Source organism: Cervus canadensis, chromosome 11 (genome assembly GCF_019320065.1).
Source record: "Cervus canadensis isolate Bull #8, Minnesota chromosome 11, ASM1932006v1, whole genome shotgun sequence".
In the NCBI taxonomy this organism is placed as follows: Eukaryota; Metazoa; Chordata; class Mammalia; order Artiodactyla; family Cervidae; genus Cervus; species Cervus canadensis.
In genome coordinates this window covers 77444851-77471624 of record NC_057396.1, presented here as the reverse complement: position 1 = coordinate 77471624, position 26774 = coordinate 77444851, and the positions used below count along the sequence as shown (strand labels likewise).

General features: G+C 41.8%; 1 protein-coding gene across 1 annotated transcript; it reads right to left on the bottom strand.

Annotated features, from left to right (window-relative positions):
• Positions 1 to 154: 154 nt before the first annotated feature.
• Positions 155 to 25765, bottom strand: MS4A5 (membrane spanning 4-domains A5). The gene is made up of 5 exons (XM_043482289.1): positions 25514 to 25765; positions 17795 to 17923; positions 14799 to 14855; positions 13789 to 13941; positions 155 to 295 (listed from the first exon to the last, which is right to left on the bottom strand). Exons 1-5 carry the CDS (start codon positions 25664 to 25666, stop codon positions 173 to 175), a joined length of 615 nt encoding a protein of 204 aa, XP_043338224.1. The 5' UTR covers positions 25667 to 25765; the 3' UTR covers positions 155 to 172.
• Between the last annotated feature and the right edge of the window lie 1009 nt (positions 25766 to 26774).

Below are 26774 nucleotides of genomic sequence, written 5' to 3'. Positions count from 1 at the left end.
CAGCCAAAAGGGTCCCAGACCCCCTCCCCTGCCCTGCCCCCACCAAGCAACTCCTTTGAGTCACTCCCCTTTGCTTCCAGGAATTACCGGCCTTAAGAGTCTGTGTTCCTGCTGGCTTCTCCTCACAAGCATAATTTGCCTCTCAGTCACATTTTATATCACGCCTTTATTCTCACAGTTCTTTTTCGTCCCATTCCTCACAGTCACCACACTCGGTGGGTCCCCTCATAATGGAGAAAGACAGGGAAATGAGAAATTCAATGATGCTGAAGGCCATCAACATAACCAAAATTCCCTATAACAGAAGAAAAACATATGAAGGGTTACGGTGTTAGCACAGTAATACTCAGGTAATAGTTAATTTCCGGCGCTGATGGGGGCAGCAGTGGTAAGGCCAGAAATGAGACTTCCATGTCTGAAGTGTGTCTAATGCTTAGGAAGCACACTGCTGGAGGGTTATGAGGAAATGTGGGCATTTTAACACGGCAGGCACAGCAGAGCCCCGTATAGAACAGCATTATTGTTTTTCTAGAGGAAGTTATGCAAGAGGTAATTATGCATCTACTTTCTAATTATATGCTAAATTATATGACTCCACTTCATAAACATGCAACACAGAGAAATATTTTAAAAGTGGCCTGTTGAAAGAGAAAGAAAGAGGGTTAAGAAACGAAAAAGGAGCAAAAATAGAAAAGGAAAGAAAAAGAGGGGAAAAAAACCTACAGGCTAAGAAAAAGAGGAACATGCAGAAAAAGACACTTTTTAATGTAACACTAACAGTAACTTCTTGTGTTCTTTTTGTTACCACTGAAGACCTTTAAAATATTTTGTATTCTGGCCACTAAGAGTGCCGGGAGGGACACCCACCTGTTAGTAGCCCAGGGACTGGTCACAACTTGTGTTTTGATAGATTAGTACGGTTGACACTCTGTCCTACAACTGTCTGTGTCTGCGTGCTTTGACTAGAGGTTGAAAAACTATTCTCAAGTCACATACAGCAAGCCACTCTGGTATTCTCGCCTGGAAAATCCCACGGACAGTGGAGCCTGGTGGGCTACAGTCCATGGGGTTGCCAAGAGTCTGACATAACTGAGCACAGTATCTCTTGGTGTGGTTATAATTCTCTTATTCTTTAGTGACTGGAAATAGTTTATTTCTTCTTTCTCCTCTTCTGCTCTTTTCTGCTTTTTGTTTGTTTGGTTTTTGTCTTTTTCTTTGTGTTTACCATTCTGAAAAATGCTGCCATAAACATCCTTGTGCCCATATCCTTATGTATAGGGGACTCAGTGCCGTGGGGACTGCTCTCTGGGTTAAGGCACCTTTCATATAAGTGAATGTCTCCTTGCTTCCCAGAATCTTAGGAACATTTCATATTTCTGCTACTTAAGTACACAAAAGCATCCGTTTCACCATTTCCTTGTGAGTGATAACTTTTATAACTCTGGTTTTTGCCAATTGAGTGTATATAAATCCTAGTCCATTGTTAGTTTACTTGGCATTTCCCTGCTGTGAATTTGAGCATCCCTCTGGGTGTCTTTGGCTGCTACATTTGCATGTTTGTTCCTTCCTCATAAACTTTTGTCTATTTTTTCCATTGTGTTCTTGACTTTTTTGTCACTTTTATTTTCTCTTTGTGTATAAAAACGTAAAACGTCACTGTTATCTGCTTTAAAAATATTCTTCCAGTTTTTTTTAACCATTGCAGAGTTTTAATGTAAATGTGTTTTCTTTGCTCTTTTTTGATTTCTAGATCAGAATCATACACTTCATCACACAGTAAGTTCTCTAGTGTCCTTTGCTAGTCAATTCCCCTACCCCCTTCAGAGGAAACCACTCCTGATTTCTAACACTGTTGGTTAAATTTACCTGTTAATTTTGTGTCTGAATTTGTTCAGTATAGTGGATTGCATTTCAGCCATGTTGCTGCATGCATCAGTATTCCAATGTTTGAATAGTCACAGTTTGTTGAGCCTCTCTGTTGCCGATAGACATTTGAATTGCTTCAAGTTTTTAATTGCTACGAATAGATTTCCCAAGAACATTGTTGGGTATTGCTGACATATAAATAGGTCTATGTTTAATTTTGTTAAAAGCTATCAAGTGGTTTTCCAAGGTGGTTGAATTCTAGTTTCTTCATATTCCGGCCAGCACTCGATTTTGCCAGTTCTTTTAAGTCATTCTGGTGCATGTGCAGTGGTATCTTACTTGTGATTTTAATTTGCATTTTTTAGTAATTAATAATGTTGAACAGATATATGCTCACTAGCTATTGGTATGCCTTTCTTTGTGAAGTGCTTGTGCAAGTCTTACTTTTTTTTTTTCTTTTGGTCTTTTTATTGTTGATTTTCGGGAATGCTTATATATTCTGGATGTGGATCCTCTGTCAGATACATGTATTGAGGAGATTATCTCCCATTCTATGCCTGGCATTTTCACTTACTTTTTTGAAAAATTGAGATATGTGACTATAACATCGTATAACTGAAGGTGTACAGCATGTTGATATAATACATTTTATATTACAGTATAATTACCGCCATAGTGTTCATCAGTCAACACTTCTATCACGGCATGTAATTATCTTTTCTTTTTTGTGATGAGGACATTTACAATCTAATCTCCTAATGACACTGAAGTATGTGATACAGTAGTGTTAACGGTGACACTATGCCATGTGTTAGGTCTTCAAAACTTATTCGTCTTGTAAACGGAAGTTTAAACCCTTTGACTAAGATCTCCTCAAATCACCCACTGCCCAGCCCCTGGTAACCACCATTCTACTCTGTTCCTATAAATTTGGATTTTTAAGATTCCATATATAAGTGATATCATACAATATTTATCTTTCAATATCTGACTTATGTCACTTAGCATAATTTCTTCAAGGTCTATCCATTTTGTTGCAAACGGTCAGATTTCTTTTCTATAACTGAATAATGTTCCTCTGTGTGTGTGTGTGCATGTGTATCTCCTATTTTCTTTATCCATTCATCCATCAGTGGACAGTTAGTTTGTTCCCAAGTCTTGGCAATTGTAAATCTTATTGCAGTGAACATGGAAGGTACACATATTTCAAATTAGTGTTGCAGCTTGCTTTGGATAAATACCAGAATAGATTTGCTAGATCATATTACAGTTCTATTTCTAATTTTTTTAGCAGCCTCCATACTGTTTTCCATAGTGATGGCACTAATTTACTTTTCTACTAACAGTACACAAGGGTTCCCTTTTCTTTACATTCTAGCCAACATTTGTTATTTCTTGCCTTTTTGATAATAACCATTCTGACAGGTATGAGATGATATTTCATTGTGGTTTTGATTCACATTTTCCTAATGATTCATGATGTTGAGCATCTTTTCTTGTATCTATTGGTCTTTTGTATCCTTCATAAAAATTTCGATTCAGACCCTCTGTCCATTTTTTAGTTGGATTTATTTTGCTGTTGATTTGTATGGTTTTTAAATTTTATTTTGGATATTAGACTCAGATATATTATTTGCAAATATTTTCTCCTATTCTATAGGTTGACTTTTTATCTTCTTGATGGTTTCCTTTACCATGCAGAAGCTTTTTAGGTTGATATTAGTAGTTCTACTTGTTTATTTTTGCTTTTGTCACCTTTGCTTTTGGTGTCAAATTTAAAAAATCATTGCCAAGACCAATGTCAAGGAGCTTACCTCCTATGTTTTCCTCTAGGAGTTTTATGGTTTTAGGTCTCACATTCAAATCTTTAATCTATTTGAGTTTATTTTTGTGTATGGTGTAAAAGATAGTGGCCTGGTTTTATTCTTTTGCGTGTGACTACCTGGTTTTTCCCAATACCATTTATTGGAGAGATTATCGTTTCCTCATTTTATATTCTTGGCTCCTTTGTCATAAATTGATTGATGTATGGGTTTATTTCTGAATTCTCTATTCTGTTCCACTGATCCATCTTTCTGTTTTTAGGCCAATACTGTACTGTTTTGATGACTGTAGCTTTGTAATATGCTTTGAAATCAGGAAGTGTGATATCTTCTGTTTTTTATTTCTCAAGATTACTTTAGCTATTTGTGGTCTATTGTGGCTCCATATAATTTTTTTTTCCTCTATATTTATGAAAAATGCCATTGGAGTTTTGGTAGGGATTGCATTGGCTGTTGATTGCTTTGGGTAGTATGGACATTTTAACAATATTAATTCCTTTAATCCATGAGCAGAGGGTATCTTTTCATTTCTTTGTGTCTTCTTTATTTTCTTTATTAAATATCATATTTTTCAGTATGCCAATCTTTCACTTCCTTGGTCAAGTTTATTCCTGTATATCTTATCTTTTTTGATGTAATTTCAAATGGGATTGTTTCATTAGTTTTCTTTCTAATAGTTTGTTATTAGTGCCTAGAATGCACTTGACTTTTGTTTATTGATAAATACTCCACCAAAAATTACTAAAACTAATAAACAAATTCCATGAAGCTGCAAGATACAAAATCAATAAACAGGCACAAGCTTACTCTATAATTTCTGTGGAGTGGCACGGGACATAGGACAGCTGAAACAATCCTAGAAAAGAATAAAGTAGAAGGAATCCCTCTCTGCGGCATTAAGGTGCACCGTGTAGCTACAGAGCTTCCCTGGTGGCTCAGAACGTAAGGAATCCGCCTGCGATGCAGGAGACCTGGTTTGATCCCAGGTGGGGAAGATCCCTTTGGAGAAGAGAGTGGCTGCCCACTCCAGTATTCTTGGCTGGAGAATTCCACGGATAGAGAAGCCTGGCAGGCTACAGTCCGTGGAGTTCTAGAGTCGGACAGTCAAACTGAGCGACTAACACTTTCACTTTTCACTTTCAAGCATTAAAACATCCCAAAGTCTAAAGTTCTTCAAACCTTTACCCTCTTCTCTGGTGAAGCTAAAGTGTTAGTCACTCGGTCGTGTCTGACTGTTTGCGGCCCCATGAACTGTAGCCCACCAGACTCCTCTGTCCATGGAATTCTCCAGGCAAGAATACTGGAGTGGGTAGCCATCCCCTTTTCCAGGGGATCTTCCCCACCATGGACTGAACCCAGGTCTCCTGCACTGGAGGCAGATTCTTCACTGTCTGAGCCAGCAGGGAACCCTGTAAAACTAAAGCCCGCAGCAGACACAAACAGCAGAAGTATGATTTGCTCCCATTTCTGCTTGTATGTTAATGTTGTCTGGTATTTTAAATACTTTAACTCCAGTGTATATTATTATTATTATTATTGCATTAAACAAGCAGTATTCACCTGTGTGTGTCCACATGTTTATTCTATCCTTTGTTCTTTATTTTTGTTGCATCTTATTGTGCTATCATTTTCCTTCTATTTGGAATTCATCTTTTGTTATTCCTTTAATGGGGGTGTACAGGAGGCAAACTCAATATTTGTATCTCTAAAAATTCTTTATTTCACCTTCAAGTAAGATATTTTAATGGATAATGATAGATTAATAGGTTGGCAGTTATTTTATTCAGCATATTGAAGATATTGTTCTGTTGTCTTCTTTTATTGATGCTTTTGGAAAGTTAGCTGTCCATTCAGTTGCTTCTACTTTTTCCTTTTTGTAATTTTCAGAATCTTTATTTATTTATTTATTTTTTAGTTTTAGTTATGATTGCTGAGAATTGAGAAGTGAAAAGGAAACTTGATTTGGAAAAACAACTCAACAAATAGTTAAAGTGTACCACAGTCTGGTGTGAAAGACTACTGTCTAAATTCAAGATTTTAACATAAGGCTTTTCAGAGCCTTATTATTTTACTCAAGATAAACCCCTGGAGAACTGTTTTAATGGTAATTTTATGTTAGTTCATGTTTTCCCAGAATAAGGTTGTCGTCTGTCCCTGCAACTCTTCTGCTTTGCAAGTCTGCTTCCTGTCCTGTCCCTAAAACCGCCTCACGGCTGACTCCAGCTGATGAAACCCTGTTGACACCCTTTTCCGTTTTCGCCTGTTGATCTGAGACTCTGTGCTCTCCTCCGCTTAACAAATGCAACAAATCAAGCTTTTAATTGTCATGGATCTTGCTAGTACTCTTTGAAGGTGCCAGGCCAGACCCCTCCCCATTACGGTCCTGTGACTCATCTGGTCACTAGTCCCTGGACTCCCGTGGGCTTCCTGTCCAGGGTTTGACCGTCCTTGTTGGCGAGGTAAGTGTAGCACTTTTCATCGAGCAGGGTTTATTTATTTGTCAAGGACGCTGGTCTCCCAGAGTCCTTTTTCATTATCTCTCCAGATTTGTTCCTGTTCCCTTTTTTCTCGGTGAAGGTCCTCCCAAGCTTTGCCACTAGCCGTCCTGTCTGCCCACCTGCTTCTATCTGTGTCTCTCTGCATGTGTAAGGACAGGCCACAGAGCAGGAGCCATCTTCAGGCTTTGTCATCCTTATCCAGCCACAGAGACTAATGAACACAAGATCTCTTTGAGCAATATCCCTCCTAGAAACAACTACCTTGGATTCCTCCTTAAAATATTAGAAGATTTTTTTTAGTTTTTTTTTTTTTTTTTGACTCAGTTACCTATAGCTTACTGGCTTATTCTTTGTTTTTCCTTTTTTTTTTTTTTTTTTTTTTTTTTTTTTTTTTTTTTTTTTTTTTTTTTTTTTTTTTTTTTTTTTTTTTGTTTTTTTTTTTTTTTTTTTATTATTATTATTTTTTTTTTCCAGTGGGTTTTGTCATACATTGATATGAATCAGCCATAGATTTACACGTATTCCCCATCCCGATCCCCCCTCCCACCTCCCTCTCCACCCGATTCCTCTGGGTCTTCCCAGAGTTTTATTTATGTATAAGAAATTTGCTGTGGGAGAGATTCTTTTTGACAAATTCCACCTGTCAGAGGCAGCTGATTCCTTATGTCAGCAGGGAGGGGTGGATTTTCCAAGGCTGTCACTGTTCCTCAACCTTCTTACTTCCCGGTTAATCATTGACTGAGTCCTTAGAAATTAATTGTGCTATATTTCAATCAATATTTCAATGGATTTGACTCCCATTCTGAGAACACGGATGATATAATAAATTTGTCAGTTTTTCCCTCTGATATAGACCACTTTCCCTTGACAGCTATTTGTCATTCTTTGCCACCTTGGGCAGGAGCTTGGTTATTTCAGAAACTTCATCAGAGAAAGAATACACTTGAGCCTTGTTCGGTAAGACCTTGCTAACTCCACCACTGCCCCCCGCACCTTTCCTGACCTGAGGCTCTACTCGTCTAGCATTGCTCCAGAAGTAAACGGTCCGAAAGACAGGACAGCTCGCAGACGGGGTGCAAGTGCCTCAGAATTACCAGGCAAACTGCTTCCACTCAAGACGATGGAAACAGAACTACCCCCCGCCCCGCCCGGCTCAGAGTGACAGACACTGTTGGTGGTGATGTGCTCATCTTCTTGGCCCTTTCCTCCCCTCTGTGCTAGTTCAGAGTTCTAGATTATTGGTAGACAGTCCTACACACATGGACCACCAAGATAATCTTCTTTGAAAATTATTACTGGCATATTTCTTCATTCACTAATGCCAACGGTGAGAGACAAGCTCCTAAAAAGACACAAACTACTGAAGTTAACCCAAGAAGAGCTAGAACATCTGAATATATCTATAACAAGTAATTATATAACTTCTAAAAGAAAAGCCCAAGGCCAGGAGACTTTGTTGGTGAATTCTTCCAAATGTTTGCTGACAATACCATTGCTTTACACATTCTCCCCCAAGATATAAGAACAGAGAATATTTCCCAGCTCATTCTGTAAGGCCAGTTTTAACCAGACACAGAATCAAAGGCATCACCAAAAAAGGACAACTATAGACCAATATCTCTTATAAATACAGGTGCAAAAATCTTTTAACGAGATACTAGGAAACTGAATCCAACAACATTTAAAAAGGATTATGCACAATTACCAAGTGGAATTTACCTCAAGAATCTAAGGTTTATTTAGGATAAAAAAATCAATGCAATATACCATATCAATAGAACAAAGGACAAAAACCACACGATCATCTCAATAGGTAAATTGAGAAAAAGCATGTAACTAATTTATCACCCATTATAAAAATATTCAACACAATAGAAAGAGGAGAGAATGTCTTCAATCAGAAAAAAGTTCTCAGTCAATGTGCTACTTAAGGGTGAAAGACTAGATGTTTTCTCCCAAAATACAGGAGAAAAATAAGGATGTCTGTCTGCTCTTGCAGCTTCGCTTCAACATTGTGCTGGATGTTCTAGCCAGGGCAGTTGAACAGAAAAAGAAAGAAAAGCATTCATATTGGAAGAGAAGGAAAACTATCTGAATTTGCATATGATGACACACCCTTCTGGCAGAAAGTGAAGAAGAACTAAAGAGCCTTTTGATGAAAGTGAAAGAACAGAGTGAAAAAGTTGGCTTAAAGCTCAACATTCAGAAAACTAAGATCATGGCATCTGGTTCCATCACTTCATGGCAAATAGATGAGGAAACAGTGGAAACAGTGGCTGACTTTACTTTTCTGGGCTCCAAAATCACTGCAGATTGTGATTGCAGCCATGAAATTAAAAGACACTCCTTGGAAGGAAAGTTATGACCAACCTAGACAGCATATTAAAAAGCAGAGACACTACTTTGTCAACAAGGTCCATCTAGTCAAGGCTGTGGTTTTTCCAGTGGTCATGTATGGATGTGAGAGTTGGACTACAAAGAAAGCTGAGCAGTGAAGAATTGATGCTTTTGAACTGTGATATTGGAGAAGACTCTTGAGAGTCCCTTGGACTGCAAGGAGATCCAACCAGTACTTCCTAAAGGAAACCAGTCCTGAGTATTCATTGGAAGGACTGATGCTGAAGCTGAAACTCCAATACTTTGACCATCTGATGCGAAGAGCTGACTCATTGGAAAAGACCCTGATGCTGGAAAAGATTGAGGGCAGGAGGAGAAGGGGATGACAGAGGATGAGATGGTTGGATGGCATCACCAACTCAATGGACATGGGTCTGGGTGGACTCCGGGAGTTGGTGATGGACAGGGAGGCGTGGCATGCTGAGGTTCATGGGGTCACAAAGAATCGGACACGACTGAGCGACTGAACTGAAGTGAACTGATGTTCTTGTATATAAAATATCCTAAGGAATCCTCCAAGAACTATTACAAATAATAAGTTAGAGTGAGAGTAGATAGTCTGTTAATATAAAGATCAACTGTATTTCCACACAGTAGCAATGAATATTGCAAAGATAGAATTTAGAAAGCAATTCCATTTGTGCATGTATGTGTGCTAAATCACTTCAGTCGTGTCCAACTCTTTGTGACCCATGGGCCATGACCTGCCAGGCTCCTCTGCCCATGGAATTCTCCAGGCAAGAATATGAGAGTGGGTTGCCATGCCCTCCTCCAGGGGACCTTCCTGACCCAGAGATTGAACTCATGTCTCTTAAGTCTCCTGCATTGGCAGGTAGGTTCTTTTCCACTTGTGCCACCTGGGAAACCCTAATTTTGTAATAGCATAAAAAAAAGAATAAGATAGGAATAAATTTAACAAAGGAAGTGCAGGCTTGTATACTGAAAACTGTAAGACATTGATAAAGAAATTAAAGAACTAATCAAATGAAGAGGTTCATGGATCAAACAACTTTGAATATTAAGATGTCAATACTGGTCTACAGATTCAATGTAGTACCTATAAAAATTCCAATTGGCTTTTCTTTTCCCCAAAATTGACTGGATGAGCCTAAATTCGTGTGGAAATGCAGAGGCCCACAGCATCTAGAACAATTCAGAAAAAGAAAAACAAGCTTGAGAATTTGCACTTCCCCTTTTTAGAACTCATTACAAAACTGCCATAATCAAGACACAGTGGTTTTCTGTTGGTGAGAATGTAAATTGTTGCATCCACTGCGGAGAACAGTGTGAACGCTCCTTAAGAAACTAAAATCAGAGTTACCGTGTGATCCAGGGATCCCAGTCCTGGGCGTGTCAACCAATAAAACTGGAGTTCAAAATGCACCCCAATGTCCACTGCAGCACTGTTTCCAATAGGCGAGACACAGAAGCAATTTAAATGTCCATAGCAGATGAGTGGATAGAGATGTTTTATACATGTGTATAAGGGCGTGCATGCTCAGCTGTGCCTGACTCTTCGGGATCCCATGGACTGTAACACTCCAGGCTTCTCTGTTCACGGGACTTTTCAGGCAGGAATACTGGAGCGGGTTGCTATTTCCTCCTCCAGAGATCAAACCCACATCTCCTGCATTGGCAGGCGCCTGCCAATGCAGGAAATGTAGGAAACGTGGGTTTGACTCCTAGGTCAGGAAGATCCCTGGAAAGGGAAATAACGACCCACTTCAGTATTCTTGCCTGAGAAATCACATGGACAGAGGAGCCTGGCAGACTACAGCACATGGGTCACAGAAGAGCTGGATATGACTTGGTGATGAAGCAACAATGATATATATATGTGTGTGTGTATATATATTCAAAATCCTAAAAAATGATGCTCTTAAAGTGCTGCATTCAATATGCCAGCAAATTTGGAAAACTCAGCAGTTGTCAAAGGACTGGAAAAGGTCAGTTTTCATTCCAATCCCAAAGAATGTTCAAACTGCCACACAGTTGCGCTCATTTCACGTACTAGCAAGGTAGAGTTCAAAATCCTTCATGCTCGGCTTCAACAGTGTGTGAACCGAGAACTTCCATGTGTACATTAGAAAAGGCAGAGAACCAGAGTTCAGAGTGCCAGCATCTGTTGAATCATAGAAAAAGCAAGACGTCTACTTCTGCTTCTCTGACGAGTGTGGGGAGAGAGCAAATTAGCCAAGAAGAGTCTCTCACCCCACGTTTTGTGAATACTAGTTAGGTAGCAGCTGAGATCACTGACAGTCCGGCCCACGCGAGCCACGCGGGGCCCGCTTGGCCGCGCGCTACCTTCTGCTGTAGGGACGCGCGGGCCCCAGCTGCAAGGCAGCAGCGTGGCTGTGTCACGGCTGCGTCGTCGGTCAGCCACGAGAGGGGGGCTGCAGCGGCAGCCGGGAGAGAGGCCGCGTTGTGGCTGTCGTGCCAGCCAGGAGAGAATAAACGTGCCTGCAGTTCCTGTGGCCCCTGGCGTCTTCTTCCAGCCTCTTAGCTCATGCTTTGCCTGCCCCGGGTTCAGCCAACAGTGCGGACAGCATGAACAGCAAGGCTGTTGGTGTCACGAACAGGATCAGCAGTACAACTGCACTAAAGCCTGTGACTGTGTGGCACGGCAAACGAGAAAATTCTTAAAGAGACGGGACTGTCAGACCACCTTACCTGCCTCCTGAGAAACCTGTATGCAGGTCAAGAAACAACAGTTAGAACTGGACATAGAACAATGGCCTGGTTCAAAATCGGGAAAGGAGTTCATCAAGGCTGTATATTGTCACCCTGCTTATTTAATGTACTTGCATGAGAAATGCTGGGCTGGATGAATCCTAAGCTGGAATCAAGATTGCCAGGAGAAATATCAACAACCTCAGACATGCAGATGATATCATCTTAATGGCAGAAAGCAAAGAGGAACTAACGAACCTCTTGATGAAGGTGAAAAAAGAAAGTGAAAAAGCTGGATGGGGAATACGTGTAAATCCATGGCTGATTCATATCAATGTATGACAAAACCCACTGAAATGTTGTGAAGTGATTGGCCTCCAACTAATAAAAAAAATAAAAAAAAAATAATTAAAAAAAAAAACTCAACATTCATAAAATGAAGATCATGGCATCTGGCCCCAGCACTTCATGGCAAATAAATGGGCAAAAAATGGAAACAGTAGCAGATTTTATTTTCTTGGGCTCCAAAATCACTGTGGACAGTGACTGTAGCCATGAAATTAGAAGATGCTTGCTTCTTGGAAGAAGAGCTATGACAAACCTAGACAGCGTATTAAAAAGCAGAGACATCACTTTGCAGACAAGGTCCGTATAGTCAAAGCTCTGGTTTTCCTAGTAGTCATGTACAAATGTGAGAGTTAGACCATAAAGAAGGCTGAGCATCGAAGAATTGATGGTTTTGAACTGTGATGTTGGAGAAGACTCTTGAGAGTCCCTTAGACTGCAAGGAGATCCAACCAGTCCATCCTAAAGAAAATCAACCATGAATATTCATTGGAAGGACTGATGCTGAAGCTGAAACTCCAATACTTTGGCCACCTGATGTGAAGAGCCGACTGCTTGGAAAAACAGCATGCCTTGACTAAACAGTGCTGCTGTGAACATTGTGGTGCATGTATCTTTCTGAACCATAGTTCTTTACAGATAAATGCCTAGAGTGGGATTGCTGTGTCACATGGAAACCTTACTTTCAGTTCTTGAGGAGCCTCCACACTGTTTTCCGTAGTTGTTGGTGTTTAGTCACTAAGTCGTGTCTCTGTGCAACTCCATGGGTTGTAGCCCCTCAGGCTCCTCCGTCCGTGGGATTTCCCAGGCAAGAATACTGGAGTGGATTGCCATTTCCTTCTCCAGGGGATCTTCCCGACACAGGGATCAAACCTGCGTCTCTTGTGTCTCCTGCTTTGGAGGCGGATTCTTTACCTTTGAGCCACCAGGTTTTCCATGGTGGCTACACCAGTTTACATTCCCGCCAACACTGCAGGAGTCACCCAGTTTGTTTTAACCAAAGGTTCACGTCCTGGTTGGGGTGGAGGGTGGGAGGAGGTTGTCAGGGGATCGGGTATAGGGCCACAGTTTCTCAAGGAGATTTCTTTCTTGCTTCACTCGGTTCAGTAAGTTCTCTCTGCTGTTATGGGGCAGAGGATTTTGTATGTCTTTTTGCCCTTACCTGAAGAGTACAGTAATCTATCAAGGACCCAGATCCTTAATCTCAATGTGGAGATCTTTTCTAAGTCTTCCTACGGGGAGTGGGCTCTGGGCTGTGGCCTCTTTCTCCTGCCCTACGCTTAGGCTGGGAACCAGATTCCATCTAGACGACATTGGCAAATGGCCTTGAGGAGAAGCCGCCGTGTTGGTCTTTGGCATCTCACTGATAGGTTTTTAGGTTGGGCTTTTGTGTAAAAATTGATCTAGGAGCTCCAGTTCACTCTTCAGCTCTTCTGTGTTTTTGAAGTGGTGTTTTTTTTGTTTGTTTGTTTTTTAACGTAGCATTTTTCTTTGTTTTCAGAGGAGGCTTGATTCACATAGCTCAATTAACAATGACCAGAACTAGTCTCTCTATTTTCTTCTCTTTTGCCTGGCTTTCTGTGGCCCTCGTACATACAGACACTCAGTGTTTCTTAGAACGTGCCATGTGAAATATCTCACTCTTATTAGGATCTCCCTTTTCCAGCTTTCTCAGCAATTTTGTGGTCTCACTATTTTTTTCTCCATGTAGATTCATATTTTTTTTTCCATTTATTTACACTAACTTCAGTGGTATTTTGGAAAGAGCAGAAATAAATGCCTGTTTTCTATCTACCATGTTTTAGCAAAAGTCCAATCTAAGTATTAAAACCAATACCATAAAAATATTCCATATGTGACTATACGTACACCTAGGACTGAACTATTACCATATTGCTATATGTACACTTTTTTTTTTATATGTACACTTTTAATATATCACTTTATCTTTTGGATTATATTTACTGGGCATGTTTCACCTCCTTATCTGTGAACTCCTAAAGGTGGGGGTTATAATGTGTTCATTTCTCCATTTTACAGTGCCTAATGTAACGGTCTATCAGGTACTGTGATTTCGGTAAGATGTTTGTGAATAAAAAACAGTGTTTTTTAGCTGATGCTAATCGGGTGCTAATAAGCCTTCCTGAGTAAACCCACGTCTCCTCACCCTAAAAGTGCAGCACACTCACAATGAAGAGGGTGGTAACCGCCTGGCACTCACTAACTTCTCCAGCATAGCCGCAGAAGAAGTCTTGATCTATAAGGTAGCCAATGACGAGGAGGATGATGCCAGCGGCCGCTGCCACGGCGCTCAGCACGTTCATTACTCGGCTCAGCGTCACCTGAAAGAGAGAGACGGGGAACAGCCGGGCGCAGCAGGGACAGAGCCGCGGGCGGCAAAGCAGGGAGTTATCACGGCCTTGAGGTGCCCCAGGGCGGCCCGCGACCTCAGGCGCCTTCACTTGACCTCTGCGGGCTTCAGGTCCTCGTCCACAGAAAGGAGGGGGTCCAGTGAACTGGCCATAGCCCTTCCATCCCCCCAAAGCCGTACCTAAGTTGCCCCCCATTTAATTGCGGGAAGCAGCACATTGACAAAGAGGGGTTAACAGTCATGGGGCAGCCACGGCACCTCGCCTTTTGATGCTCTGGTAAAAGTCATGGCCTATTGACATTCTCATTTTATGATTGTTTAATGAAACCTTGTATTTCTTTGCAATTTTTATTTCCTTCTAAAACTACAAGCCCACAGGTGACGTCCTTTGCTGAAAATAATTTATTGGCCTATGAATTAATATCTCATGTCCTTGCTTCTTTGGGAAAAGTAAAAATACTCTACTTTATAACTTACTTGTAAATTAAAAGTTTGCATTCATTAACACTGTATTATTTATTTTGAGATTCTGCTTACAAGCTTGAATTACAGAAAATGGATGAGGAAGTTACCGGAACACTGAAACCCCATATGACTGAGTAACGTGGGCAAGTCATTTATTAAGCCTCAGTGTCTAAGAATTTAACTAGATGCCCTAGAGATGGCACTAGTGTTTCTGTGAAAAAAGAAGTAAACATCACTGATTGGTGTCAGTACTTGGCACTTTGTGGAATTATAGTGGCTTAATGATTTTCCAGATTCATTTTCAAGGCTGGAACGATTTATTTCAAAGGTAAAATTCTTTAGAGAAGGGGATATGTAACTCACCAGGGTTTCTGTGGTTTTTCTTTCCAGTGCAACTAGAAAGGCTCCAGAATTAACAAACTGTTAAAAAGAAAACGTATCTCAGTGACGGACACATTGAACTGATTTAAAGAATTCTCGTGGCTAACAGACGCTATCCGTTTCTTTTGTATCCCTCCTTCCTAGTTCACACAGTCCTCAAGGCAGTGAGAAGGGCCGGTGCCATCTATGGTTGTCCCCAGTGTATAGTGGGTGAAATCCGGGACTAGAAATTTTGCTTTGGTCCTACCTACTTGAACATGAGAAATTTTTTAACCTTCCTGGGCTTTTGTTTTCTCATCTGTCTTCCTTTCATAGCTATTGTGGACTCAGCTCTGACACCACGAGAGACTGGTGTCAAATCAGTTTACAGCCAATGAGATTGGATTCCACCATTCTTACAAGAAACCTCCTTCATAACCGTTTGCAGTCCGATGTGTTCTCTTGGATGAGAACATAGATGGAGTTACAGCTACTACGCTGGAAATTCTGGGAAAATCCTGGTAATTTTCATGGAGGTGAGTCATGGTATGTATTGTTATTGTCTGGTGGAAACTTCCAATCTGATTACAACATATCCATTTTAAGATCCAATCTGATTACAACATACCCATTTTAAGATCCAATCTGATCACAACATATCCATTTTAAGATCCAATCTGATCACAACATATCCATTTTAAAATCCAATCTGATCACAACATTTCCGTTTTAAAATTTCTAGTCACGTGGGCTGGAGCTTCTTCAGCTCCGTCCCTCCACTCTCTGGGCTGGATTCGGCTCTCAGAGGAGAAGATGTCCTCCTGTGCCTGAAGCCTTTGCTCGTGATTCCCCCTTGGTATGCAGCAAGGCAGCGCTGCCCCTTAACACCCGACCACCCCCCACTCCTTTCCTTCCCACCAGGTTAGCCACTCATCCTTCAACAGTCAGTCAAGCTGCAGATGTCTCTGGAGAACCTGCCCTCTGTTCTGCAGAGTCAGCTTCTGTGTCCTTTATCATCACGCATCACACGAGACGATAATTGTCCGACACTCTACTCAGCGGCCTGCCAAGGCGGGAGACGCAGGAGACCCAGGTTCGATCCCTGGGCGGGGATGATCCCCTGGAGAAGGAAATGGCAGCCCCACTCCAGTGTTCTTGCCTGGAGACTCCCATGGACAGAGGAGCCTGGCGGGCTACAGTCCATGGGGTTGCAGAGAGTGGGACACGACCGAGTGACTGGCACTCACTACTCAGCTGAGACCTTGAGACCAGGGACTGCTTTTTTCAGAATCCCCGCATGCTGCTGGTTTTCTGATGCTAGAATAGGTGCTAAAATAATGCTTATTGAATGTGATTAAATGCTTCTGTGCAGCTCAAAGGTACATCTGAGAAGTCCTAGCTGCTTTTCCACTTCTCTAAAGAGTAAATTGATCTTTCATCTCTGCTTATTTAAGCACTTTCTGTGCCTCTGTGATATCATTTGTCAACTACTTTGAAACGACCCGTTTGCGTGTTTTCTTTCTTGCTATGTGTGAGAGCCCTTTAAAGGGACTCATGCATTATTCTTTTTCTTTGCCCCCCTCCCCCACCCAGTTTTATTGAGAAATAATTGAATTATAGCACTGTATAAGTTTAGGATATACAACTTAATGATTTGACTTATATGTATCATGAAAAGATTACCCCAATAAGTTTAGTTAACATCCACTCATAATCTCGTATAAGTATCAAATAAAGGAAAAGAGAAAGCAAAAAAGAAAAAAAAATTTCCTTGTGACGAGAACTCTCAGGATCTACTCTCTTAAAATTTTCCCCGTGAATCACGTGGCAGTGTTGACTACGGTCAGAATGTTGTGCGTTGCATTTCTGGTGTTTATAAATCTCACACTGGAAGTGTGTGCCTTTAGAGCAGATTCATTCAGCTCCCTGCTCACCTCTGCCCATCCCTTGATCTCTTTCCTGGAGTCCACATATAAGCAGGATCACCTGGTGCTTGTCTGTCTCTGTCTGACATTTCAGTTGGCACAATGCCCTCAGAGTTCATTCGCGTTGTCACGGGTGGCAGAATATCCTCGTTTTCTGATGAACAAGACTGCGTGTGGTATCCACAGCTTCTTCGTTTGTCCATGGATGGACACTTAGGTTGTACCCATGACTTGCCAGTTGTAATCATTGCTGCTATGAACATAGAAGTGCACATGTGCTTTTGGCCAAGTGATTTTATTTCCTTTGGGTATCTTCCTAGAGGTGGAATTTCAGGGTCATAAATCTATTTTTAATAATTTTTTGTGAAACCTCTATGCTGTTTTCCATAGTGAAAGTGAAGTTGCTCAGTCATGTCCAGCTTTTTGTGACCCTATGGACTGTAGCCCCCCAGGCTCCTCCGTCCATGGGATTTCCCAGGCAAGAATACTGGAGTGGGGTGCCATTTCCTTCTCCAGGGGCTCTTTCCGACCCAGGGATCAAAGCTGGGTCTCCCACACTGCAGGCAGACGCTTTACCGTCGGAGCCACCAGGGAATCCGTGCTGTTTTCCATGGTGAGGGCCCATATATCAGTAATCTTTGGATCCTAATCGCCTTCCTCTATGTATCTGACGCGTGCTGTGTTCAGTCATGTCCGACGCTCTGTGACCTCATGGACTGTAGCCCACCAGGCTCCTCTGTCCGTGGGATTTTCTGGGCAAGAATACTGAAATGGGTTGCCATTTCCTACTCCAGGGGTCTTCCATATCTGACTTACAATAGTAATTCATTTTGAATGGATGAATGGACGAATAATGTCAACACCCAAGCAAATATTCCCAAAGGAACCTCAAGACCCAATGATGGAATGTAAGTAACTGATGAATTAATGGGGAAATCATTTCAACAGAGTTGAATTTTATTTTAATTTTTCAGACCATATCATACAACTCAGTGTAGCTCATTTCATTACTAAGAATTCCTTAATATCCCTGTTGGCATGACTTCAGATTGAATTTGACTGACTTATACTCACCAAAATGGAGCTCCAGAATGGATATCCTGAAATAAATATAAAGGGAAACCTTGGGTATGGATCTTCCAGGGTGAAAAGGAGAACAATTCCAAAAGAAAAGGTCATCACTCCAAGCAGGATCTGGACAGCCTGCAAATAGAGGAGAACATCCTGGTGAGATGAAATCAGAGCGGTGGGTTTCCTGTTTGAAAATTTAGAAGATCTCCTTCTGCTTAAAAGGATTTGGGAATCACCCCCGTTTATAAATAAGAGAAGTATAGTAGATGCTTCTTTATGATGACAGTAGAAGCTTCTACAGATATTTTCTTGATCCCTCTGTCTAATGATTGATGAGAGGTAAAATGATATAATTCACTGCTCCTGAAAATGTAGTCCATGGATTGGTAACATTAGGATCACCTGGGAATTAGAAATACAGACTCTCAGGTCATATCCTGTACTTACGAAAAAGACTCTCCAGGTGAGACTGAGAAGTCTGTGTCTTAAACTCTCCAAGCATCAGGGAAAAGCAAATAAAGACCACAAATAGATATCACTTCACACCTATTAGGATGGCGGTTATAAAAAAGACAAGGGAACAAATGCTAGAGAGGATGTTGAGAAAAGGGGACCCTTGAGCACTATTGGTGGGAATGTATCACTACGGCAGACAGTATGGAGATTTCTCAAAAAGTGAAAAATAGTACTGCTGTGTGATCCGGAAATTCCACTTCTGGGTATATATCCAGAGGAAATGCAGTCACTATCTCGAAGAGCTATCTATACTCTCAAGTTAATTGCAACATTATTTACAATAGGCAAGACAGAGAAACAGCCTAAAGGTTCTTTGGCAGATGGGTGGATAAAGACACACACACACACTTGCAGGAATATTATTCAATCACGAAAGGAAATCCTGCTGTTTACAACAATGTGGATGGATTTTGTGGGCATTATGCTAAGTGAAGTAAGTCAAAAGAAAAGGCAAATACCATATTATGTCCTTTATAAGCTGAATCTAAAAACTTCAAACTCAGGACTTCCCTGGTGGCGCCATGGTAAAGAATCCACCTGCCAATGAAGGAGACGCGGGTTCGATCCCAGGTCCGGGAAGATCCCACATGCCGAGGACGACCTAAGCCTGTGCGCTACAACTATTGATTCTGTGCTCTAGAGCCGGGAAGCCACAGCTACTGAACCCTGCTCGCCGACTGCAGAGCGGCCCCTGCTCGCCGCAGCCGGAGAGAAGCCCTCACAGCAGTGAAGATCCAGCGCAGCCAAAAATAAACGAAATTATTCTAAAAAAAGAAACATCAAACTCACAGGAACGGAGAGTAGGATGGTGATTGCTAGGGACTGGGGGGCAGGGGAAGTGGGGAGATGTTTGTCAAAGGGAACAAATGTTTGGTTTTAAGTTCTGGGGATCGAGGGTCCAGCGTAGTGACGGTGGTTAGCAAGACAGCATTGTGGACTTAAAAGCTGCTAGGAGAGCCAAGCTTTAAAGTTCTCAGCACAACTCCTGCAATGAAAACAGCAATTGTATGAGGCGCAGCAGTGATGACCAACCTTACTGTATAAACATTTTGCAATATGTATGTGTATCAGGTCATCACATCGTACACCTTAAATTTACACAATGTTATATGTCAACTATGTCTCAGTAAACCTGGGGGAGAAACCTCAGAGTCTTTGTCATATAAGTGGTAGAGTTTGAAAAACACTAAATTCTAGATCACCATAGCACAGAGTGCTTAGCTGCTCTGTGATGACCTCCGTGAGTGGAAAAGGAGGAAGACTCAAGAGGGAGGGGATAAATGTGCACATACGGCTGATTCATGATGCTATGCTGCACGGCAGAAATTAACACATCATTGTAAAGCAATTATGCATGCGTGCTTAGTCGCTCAGTTTTGTCTGACTATTTGTGACTCTATGGACTGTAGCCCACTAGGTTCCTCTGTCCATGGGATTTTCCAGGCAAGAGTACTGGAGTAAAATGCCATTTCCTGCTGCAGGAGATCAACCCCGCACCCCATGTCTCCTGCATTGGCAGGCAGATTCTTTACCACTGAGTCACCTGGGAAGCTAATTATACTCCAATAAAAAAATAATAAATCACCATACCAGCCTGGCCTCAAGTAGTGGACAGTCAGAAAACCCTTCTGCTAATGACCACAGTCCTCTGAGGTACCGTCATCTGTGGGCCCAGTCATCTCCCGGGGCCCAGAGCACCCCCTATCTTTTCTACATTTTTCTGTTTTTTCTCTCCGCACCACGTTTGTGATGCCCTACAATACCAAGTAGTGCTTTGGTTGGTGAGAATGATGCAATGGTTAGAAGGTATATAGTATATGAGTCTGCGTCTTCTGTCTTCATTTTCCCAGTCCACCTTCTAAACACTAAGCTCCTTACTTCCATAGCAACTACTGTTTGAAAAGGGACATTGTAAATGGCGCCATCCTCACCTCCAGACTCACGTGTTTGGCTCTCGTCAACCACCACCACGGGAGTGTCCCACTACCACCTTGCATTCCATATGCCAGAACCAAGTTCCCTTTGCTCCCTTTAAAGCTCGTCTTCTTTCTGCCCTCTCTTTCTCGCTGTTAGCATCATCTTTTTCTGAGGCTTAGTCTTAAGGCCATCTTCTGCTCTTTGAATGTCCCTTGACTCCCTGCATCCAGAAAGTAACCAAGCTCTCCTCTTGCCTCTGTCCTCAAAGGCTTTTGCGCTTTCCTTTTCTTCTGTCGTCACCAGTGTTGGGGCACCTCTTTCACGCACCCTGAGTCCCTCCCGTGTGTGTGCATCTGTGCGCATGTTCTCGGTCTTTCTCCATCTGCAGTTGGGAAGTTGATCCCCTTCTCCCTTCCTTCCTTGCCGTGAGGTCTTCCAGCAGACACACATCCTCTTCTGCTTAAGGCCTAAATGTTCCCGGGCAGTTGCTGCTCCTGCCGTGGGAAAGCTTGATACTTGGGGAGCAAGTTCAGCTCAGTGGCTGCTACCATCCGTCTAAACTATTACAATTGTTTTCTCGCTGGTCTTTCTGCACCAGCATCCATTTTCCTTGTTTAACAGTGTAAAAGAGAAGCCCAATCCCATTACTTTTTCTCAGTATTATTTGAAACATAGTGGTCATCAAATTCATTCAGAGAAGTGTTGAAAATGTTCTCCGGCCCCCACCCCCTCAGTGGGTCAGGAAGATCCCCTGGAGAAGGAAATGGCAACCCACTCCAGTATTCTTGCCTGGAGAATCCCATGGACGAAGGAGCCTGGTAGGCTACAGTCCACGGGGTCGCAAAGAGTCGGACACGACTGAGCAACTTCACTCACTCACTCACTCAGTTCTAGAACAAGGTCTGGAGACTTGGTATATATTTTATAAAGCTCCTTAGGTTATTTTATTGATTTTACAGACTGGAAAATATTAATACTTATCTATGTTATAAAATCTTAAGGATGGTTTATAGGGTTCCTGGAAATTAGGTCTCCAAATTACTTTCCTGGTTACTTCTCCTCACCACTTAGTATTTTTTTTTTTTTTTTTTGTAATTTTTTAACACCATGGTAAAGTGTACATATAAAATTTACCATTGTTACCATTTTATTTAGAATAGTAAGCTTTATTTTTAAAAGTAGTTTTAGAATCACAGAAAAATTGAGTGGAAAATGCATGGAGTTTCCATGTATCGCCCTATCCCCTTCCTTCTCCTCCTACCCAAATATCAACATCTCCCACGAGACGGTGCTTTTGTTAAAACTGACGAACAAGCACCGACACGTGACTGTCAACCAGAGATCACGGTCTACACTGGGCTTCACTCTGTGTGTTGTGTTCCAGGGCTTTGGGGAATGTATAATGTCACGTATCCACCCTTATGCTATTGTTCAAAACAGCTTTTCCTGCCCTAGGAATCCTCCGTCTCCACCTCCTCATCCTCCCTCCCTCCTCGTTCCCTGGCACCACTGGCGGTTTCGCCTCTGGAGCTTTGCTTTTGCAGCGCGTCGTATGGTTGGCATCACGTGACGGCAGGTGGCCTCTGCCAGCCGCCCCCTTGGCTCAGCGGCGCGTGCTCTGGGTCCCCCTCGTCCCCCGTGGCCTGAGGCCGTGGCTGCTGCTGAGTAACAGTCCACTGTGCGGAGGCGCCACACCTTACCTATCCATCCTGGTTGTTTCCTAGCTTGGCCTTCTCTAATCCTCTCACAGCCTTTAAGCCTAGCTTTCTTCTCCCAGCTCTCCCTGTGCCGTTCATGAGAGCTGTGTCCATTGTGCTTTCTCCGTCTAGAATATTCTACCTCCCTCCTCTCTGCTTTCTAAAGCTGCATCACTTCTTCTGTGTTCAGATTTGCCATGATGTTGTCTCATCCCCTTAGCTGGAAGTGACTGTTGCCCCTCTGGGTTCTCCTGCCTCACACCAACACCATTTATGACTTTTAGTAAATGCTACATTGAAATGTAGTTATTAACATTTTCATTCTATTAGTTTTAAATTATTTTCTTTCTTCAGTGAAAGAAACGAGATTGTGTTTGTTTCTATAGGCCGTATAATGTTAACCGTAGTTTCTTGCGTGTAGTTTAATAACATGTATTTCAAAAATAATGTTCACTCTTCAGCAGAGCTTTGGGTGTCATTGTATCTGAATAGATGCTAGAGCAGTTCAGACTGCTGGGCCCGTTCCTCATGTCAGTGGGCCGTATTCATGTACTAATCTCTTTATTTTTCCTGAAAAAAATTGATTTATTTCTATTTTCTATTCTTAGAGGTCTGGGTATTGAAAGGATATTTTCTAAGATTTGGGCAATATTATAGCTTCAAACAGCTTCCCTACTGGTTCAGACAGTAAAGAATCTGCCTGCAGTGCAGGAGACCTGGGTTAAATCCCTAGATAGGGAAGATCTCCTGAAGAAGGGAATGGCCACTCCAGTATTCTTTCCCAGAGAATTCCATGGACAGAGGAGCCTGGTGGGCTATAGTCTACGGAGTCACAAAGAGTTGGACACTACTGAGCTACTAACACTTTCACTTTCATAGCCTCAAACATACCTGAATCCCCACATTGTCTGAAAAGAAGATTGCTAAATAGTTGATAATTAATGTTGATGAAGTGGGTAGATGAAGACTTACAGTATTCAGGAGATTTTCCGCAAAAAGTTTCCACATACACAAATACCAAGTCATTGTTGTCAAACTGAATTTTGATTTTTCATTGGGAAAATATGAAACTGTAGAACTGAACAACCTGGGGTATAGAATTCAGTCTGTTCGCTTCTGTTCAATTTTCCCCTTCCTTTCTTTTTTCTGAACTTGACTGGAAAAAAATCGTACAGGTAGTCAGTTTGGGGATTTTTACTATGTGACTTCTAAGAGTCCAGGGATCTTGGCTTATTCATTTAATGTTTTCCTTTCCATAAAATCTTACACATGATTGCTATAGAAGTGATACATATCTCCTGAATTTAACGAACATAAACTTTGGAACCGGCTCCTACCTTGAAACATGGTGTCACCAACCATAAAGAAAACAAAAAGACAATGTAAAGAATGGGAGAAAATATTTGCAAGTGATGCAGCTAACAAAGGCTTAATTTTCAAAACATACAAATAGCTCATACAACTCAACAACAAAAAAACAAACAGCCCAATATAGAATATGAATAGGTATTTCTCCAAAGAAGACATACAGATCGTCAACAGGCACGTGAAAAGATGCTCAACATTACTAATTATTAAGAAATGAAAAGCTACAAGGAGGTACCACCTCACACTGGCCACAATGACCATCATTAAAAATATATGCAAAAATATATGCTGGAGCCCAGGTGGGATGCATGAGACAAGTGCTCGGGCCTGGTGCACTGGGAAGACCCAGAGGAATCGGGTGGAGAGGGAGGTGGGAGGGGGGATCGGGATGGGGAATACGTGTAAATCTATGGCTGATTCATATCAATGTATGACAAAACCCACTGAAATGTTGTGAAGTAATTAGCCTCCAACTAATAAAAATTAAAAAAAATAAATAAATAAAACTACAAAAAAAAAATATATGCTGGAGAGGCTGTGGATAAAAGGAAACCATCCTACACTGTTGATGGGAGTGGAAAACTGGAGGTTCCTTAAAAAACTAAAAATGGTATTGTCATATGATCCAGAAATCCCATTCCTGAGCATATATCCATACAAAATTATAATTTAAAAAGATACATGCACTGCAGTCTTCATGAAAAGTGAAAGTCACTCAGTCGTGTCCAACTCTGCAACCCAGTGGACTATACACTCCATGGGATTCTCCAGGCCAGAAGACTGGAGTGGGTAGCCATTCCCTTCTCCAGGGGATCTTCCCAACCCAGGGATTGAACCCAGGTCTCCCACATTGCAGGTGGATTCTTTACCAGCTGAGCCACCAGGGAAGCCCAAAAATACTGGAATGAGTAGCCCATCCCTTTTCTAGTGGATCTTCGCAACCCAGGAATCGAACTGTAGTCTCCTGCATTGCATGCAGAGCCTTTACTAGCTGAGATACGAGGGAAGCCCTTGCAATGTTCATGGCAGCACTGTTTTCAGTAGGCAAGACATAGAAGCAAGCTAAATGTTTTATCAAGAGATAAATAGAGAAGATATAGGTCTTCCCTTGTAGCTCAGTTGGTAAAGAATTTGCCTGCAATGCAGGAGACCCAGGTTCAATCCCTGGATCAGTAAGATCCTCTGGAGAAGAAAATGGCAACCCACTCAATTATTTTTGCCTGGAGAAGCCCATGGACAGAGGAGCCTGGTGGTCTACAGTCCTAGGGATCTCAAGAGTCAAACATGACTGAGTGACTAAACCACCACCACCATGGTTTACATACACAGTGGAATATTACTTAGCTATAAATGGAATGAAATAATCTCATTTGCAGCAACATTGATGGGCCTAGAGCTTATCACTAAAAGAAGTAAGTCAGAAAGAGAAAGACAAATACCATATGATATCATTTAGATGTGGAATCTAAAATATGACATAAACGAACTTATCGATGAAACAGAAACAGACTCAGAGACCCAGAGAACAGACTTGTGGTTTCCAGAGGGGAGGGGAGGTGGGGGACAGGGTTGGATTGGGAGTTCAGGGTTCGCAGGTGCGAGCTGTTCTATCTAGTGTGAATAGACAACAAGGTCCTACTCTATAGCATAGGAAACCATATTCAGTACCCTGTGATAAATCATAATAGAAAAGAATGTGTATATAGCTGAATCACTTTGCTGCACAGCAGAAATTAACACAACTTTGTAAATAAACTACACTTCAATAAAATAAATTTAATCAACATCATTCTACCATATATATATTTTTGTTTGTTTGTTTGTTTCCCCCTTCTCTTCTTACTCACTATCTTAGTTCAGGCTTCTTTAACAAAGTACCATAGACTGAGTGGCTTACAAACAGCAGAAATTTATTTCTCATAGTTCTGAAGACCCAAAGTCTGAGGTCAGATTTCCGGCACGGTTGGGTTCTGAAGGAGGTTCTCTGCCAGGTCGCAGAGTGCTGTTGTTGAAAGAAAGCTAGCTAGCTTTCTGGCCTCTCACAAGGTCTCTAATCCCCCATTCATGCAGGCTCCACCATCGTAAACTAATGACCTCCCGAAAACCCCATGTCCAAATACCGTCACTTTACGATTAGGATTTCAAATACAAATTTGGGGGCTAACAAACATTAAGCCTCTAATATACCCTCTGTAGAATTTACAAGGGGGAAAATCTTACTCACCCCTAAGATTTTCATTCTTGTAGCAAGTAATTTTGGAAAGGGCATGCTAGAGTCATAGGTTGTGCCTGTAACATGCCCTGACTGAAACTCGGGCATAGTGATGTCTGGAGGAAACACTAGAAACACAGGGCTGTGTGCAGCTCTTGAATCCATGATGGTGTAGTTGAGATTTTGAAGTGAAACAAAAAAAATGATTTAGTTGATGCTTCAGCCTAGATCATGTTCTTCTGTACCAAGGCTGTCTGAAGCACTGCCATTGTTGTGGTTTGTCTTGGAATTATAGAACTGCTGAGTCATAGTCATGGAATCTCAGGACTGGTCAAGATCTCAGGAAGGTTAGTGAGTAAGAGGCCCAGATCTGGGGTTCAGAGGGTCTGACCAGTAGACCTGAATCAGTCAGGAACTCACTGTGATCTTGGGCAAGCCATAGCCCCCTCTTGGTTTCAGCCTCCTTATCTGTGCACTGATTCGGTTGGACTAAATGGTCTATAAAGACATTTCAATTCTCAAATAAATGAATTTTATGGACATTTATTCTAGTTCTCTATCTTCAGACAGGTAGAAAACAAAACCTCTCAGGCCACAGAATTAATTAGCTACATCTTGAAGCAGACGTCGTGTCTACTTAGCCTGTCACTTTTGTTTTTTGCCAGCTGACTTTATTAGCTTCAGTTCAGTTCAGTTCAGTTGCTTAGTTGTGTCTGACTCTTTGGGACCCCATAGACTGCAATACACTAAGCTTCCTTGTCTATCACCAACTCCCAGAGCTTGCTCAAACTCATGTCCATCAAGTCGGTGATGCCATCCAACTCTCTCTTCCTGTTGTCCCCTTCTCCTCCTGCCTTCAATCTTTCCCAGCATCAGGGTCTTTTCCAATGAGTCAGCTCTTCACATCCGGTGGCCAAAGTATTGGAGTTTCAGCTTCATCATCAGTCCTTCCTATGAATATTCAGGGTTGATTTCCTGTAGGATGGACTGGTTGGATCTCCTTGCAGTCCAAGGGACTCTCAAGAGTCTTCTCCAACACCACAGTTCAAAAGCATCAATTCTTTGGCACTCAGCTCTCTTTATGGTCCAACTCTCACATCTGTACATGACCACTGGAAAAACCATAGCTTTGACCAGACAGACCTTTACTAGCTTAGCTGTGAACAAACCGCTTCAAGACTCAGTGGCGTCAAACAGCCGCCACTTGGTATTGCTCACAGTTCTTTGGGTTCTGTTGGGTGATTCTGCTGATCCAGTCCAGCTCAGCTCTTCT

What these genes read in the sequence shown, in the direction of transcription:
- MS4A5 (XM_043482289.1), bottom strand. Translation starts at nt 25,666, where the DNA reads ATGGATTCAAGAGCTGCACACAGCCCTGTGTTTCTAGTGTTTCCTCCA. An exon ending in CATTCTGGAGCTCCATTTTG is followed by an intron (nt 14,856 to 17,794) that starts GTGAGTATAAGT and finishes TCTTTTTAACAG; the next exon opens with TTTGTTAATTCTGGAGCCTT. An exon ending in CGGTTACCACCCTCTTCATT is followed by an intron (nt 296 to 13,788) that starts GTGAGTGTGCTG and finishes CTTCTGTTATAG; the next exon opens with GGAATTTTGGTTATGTTGAT.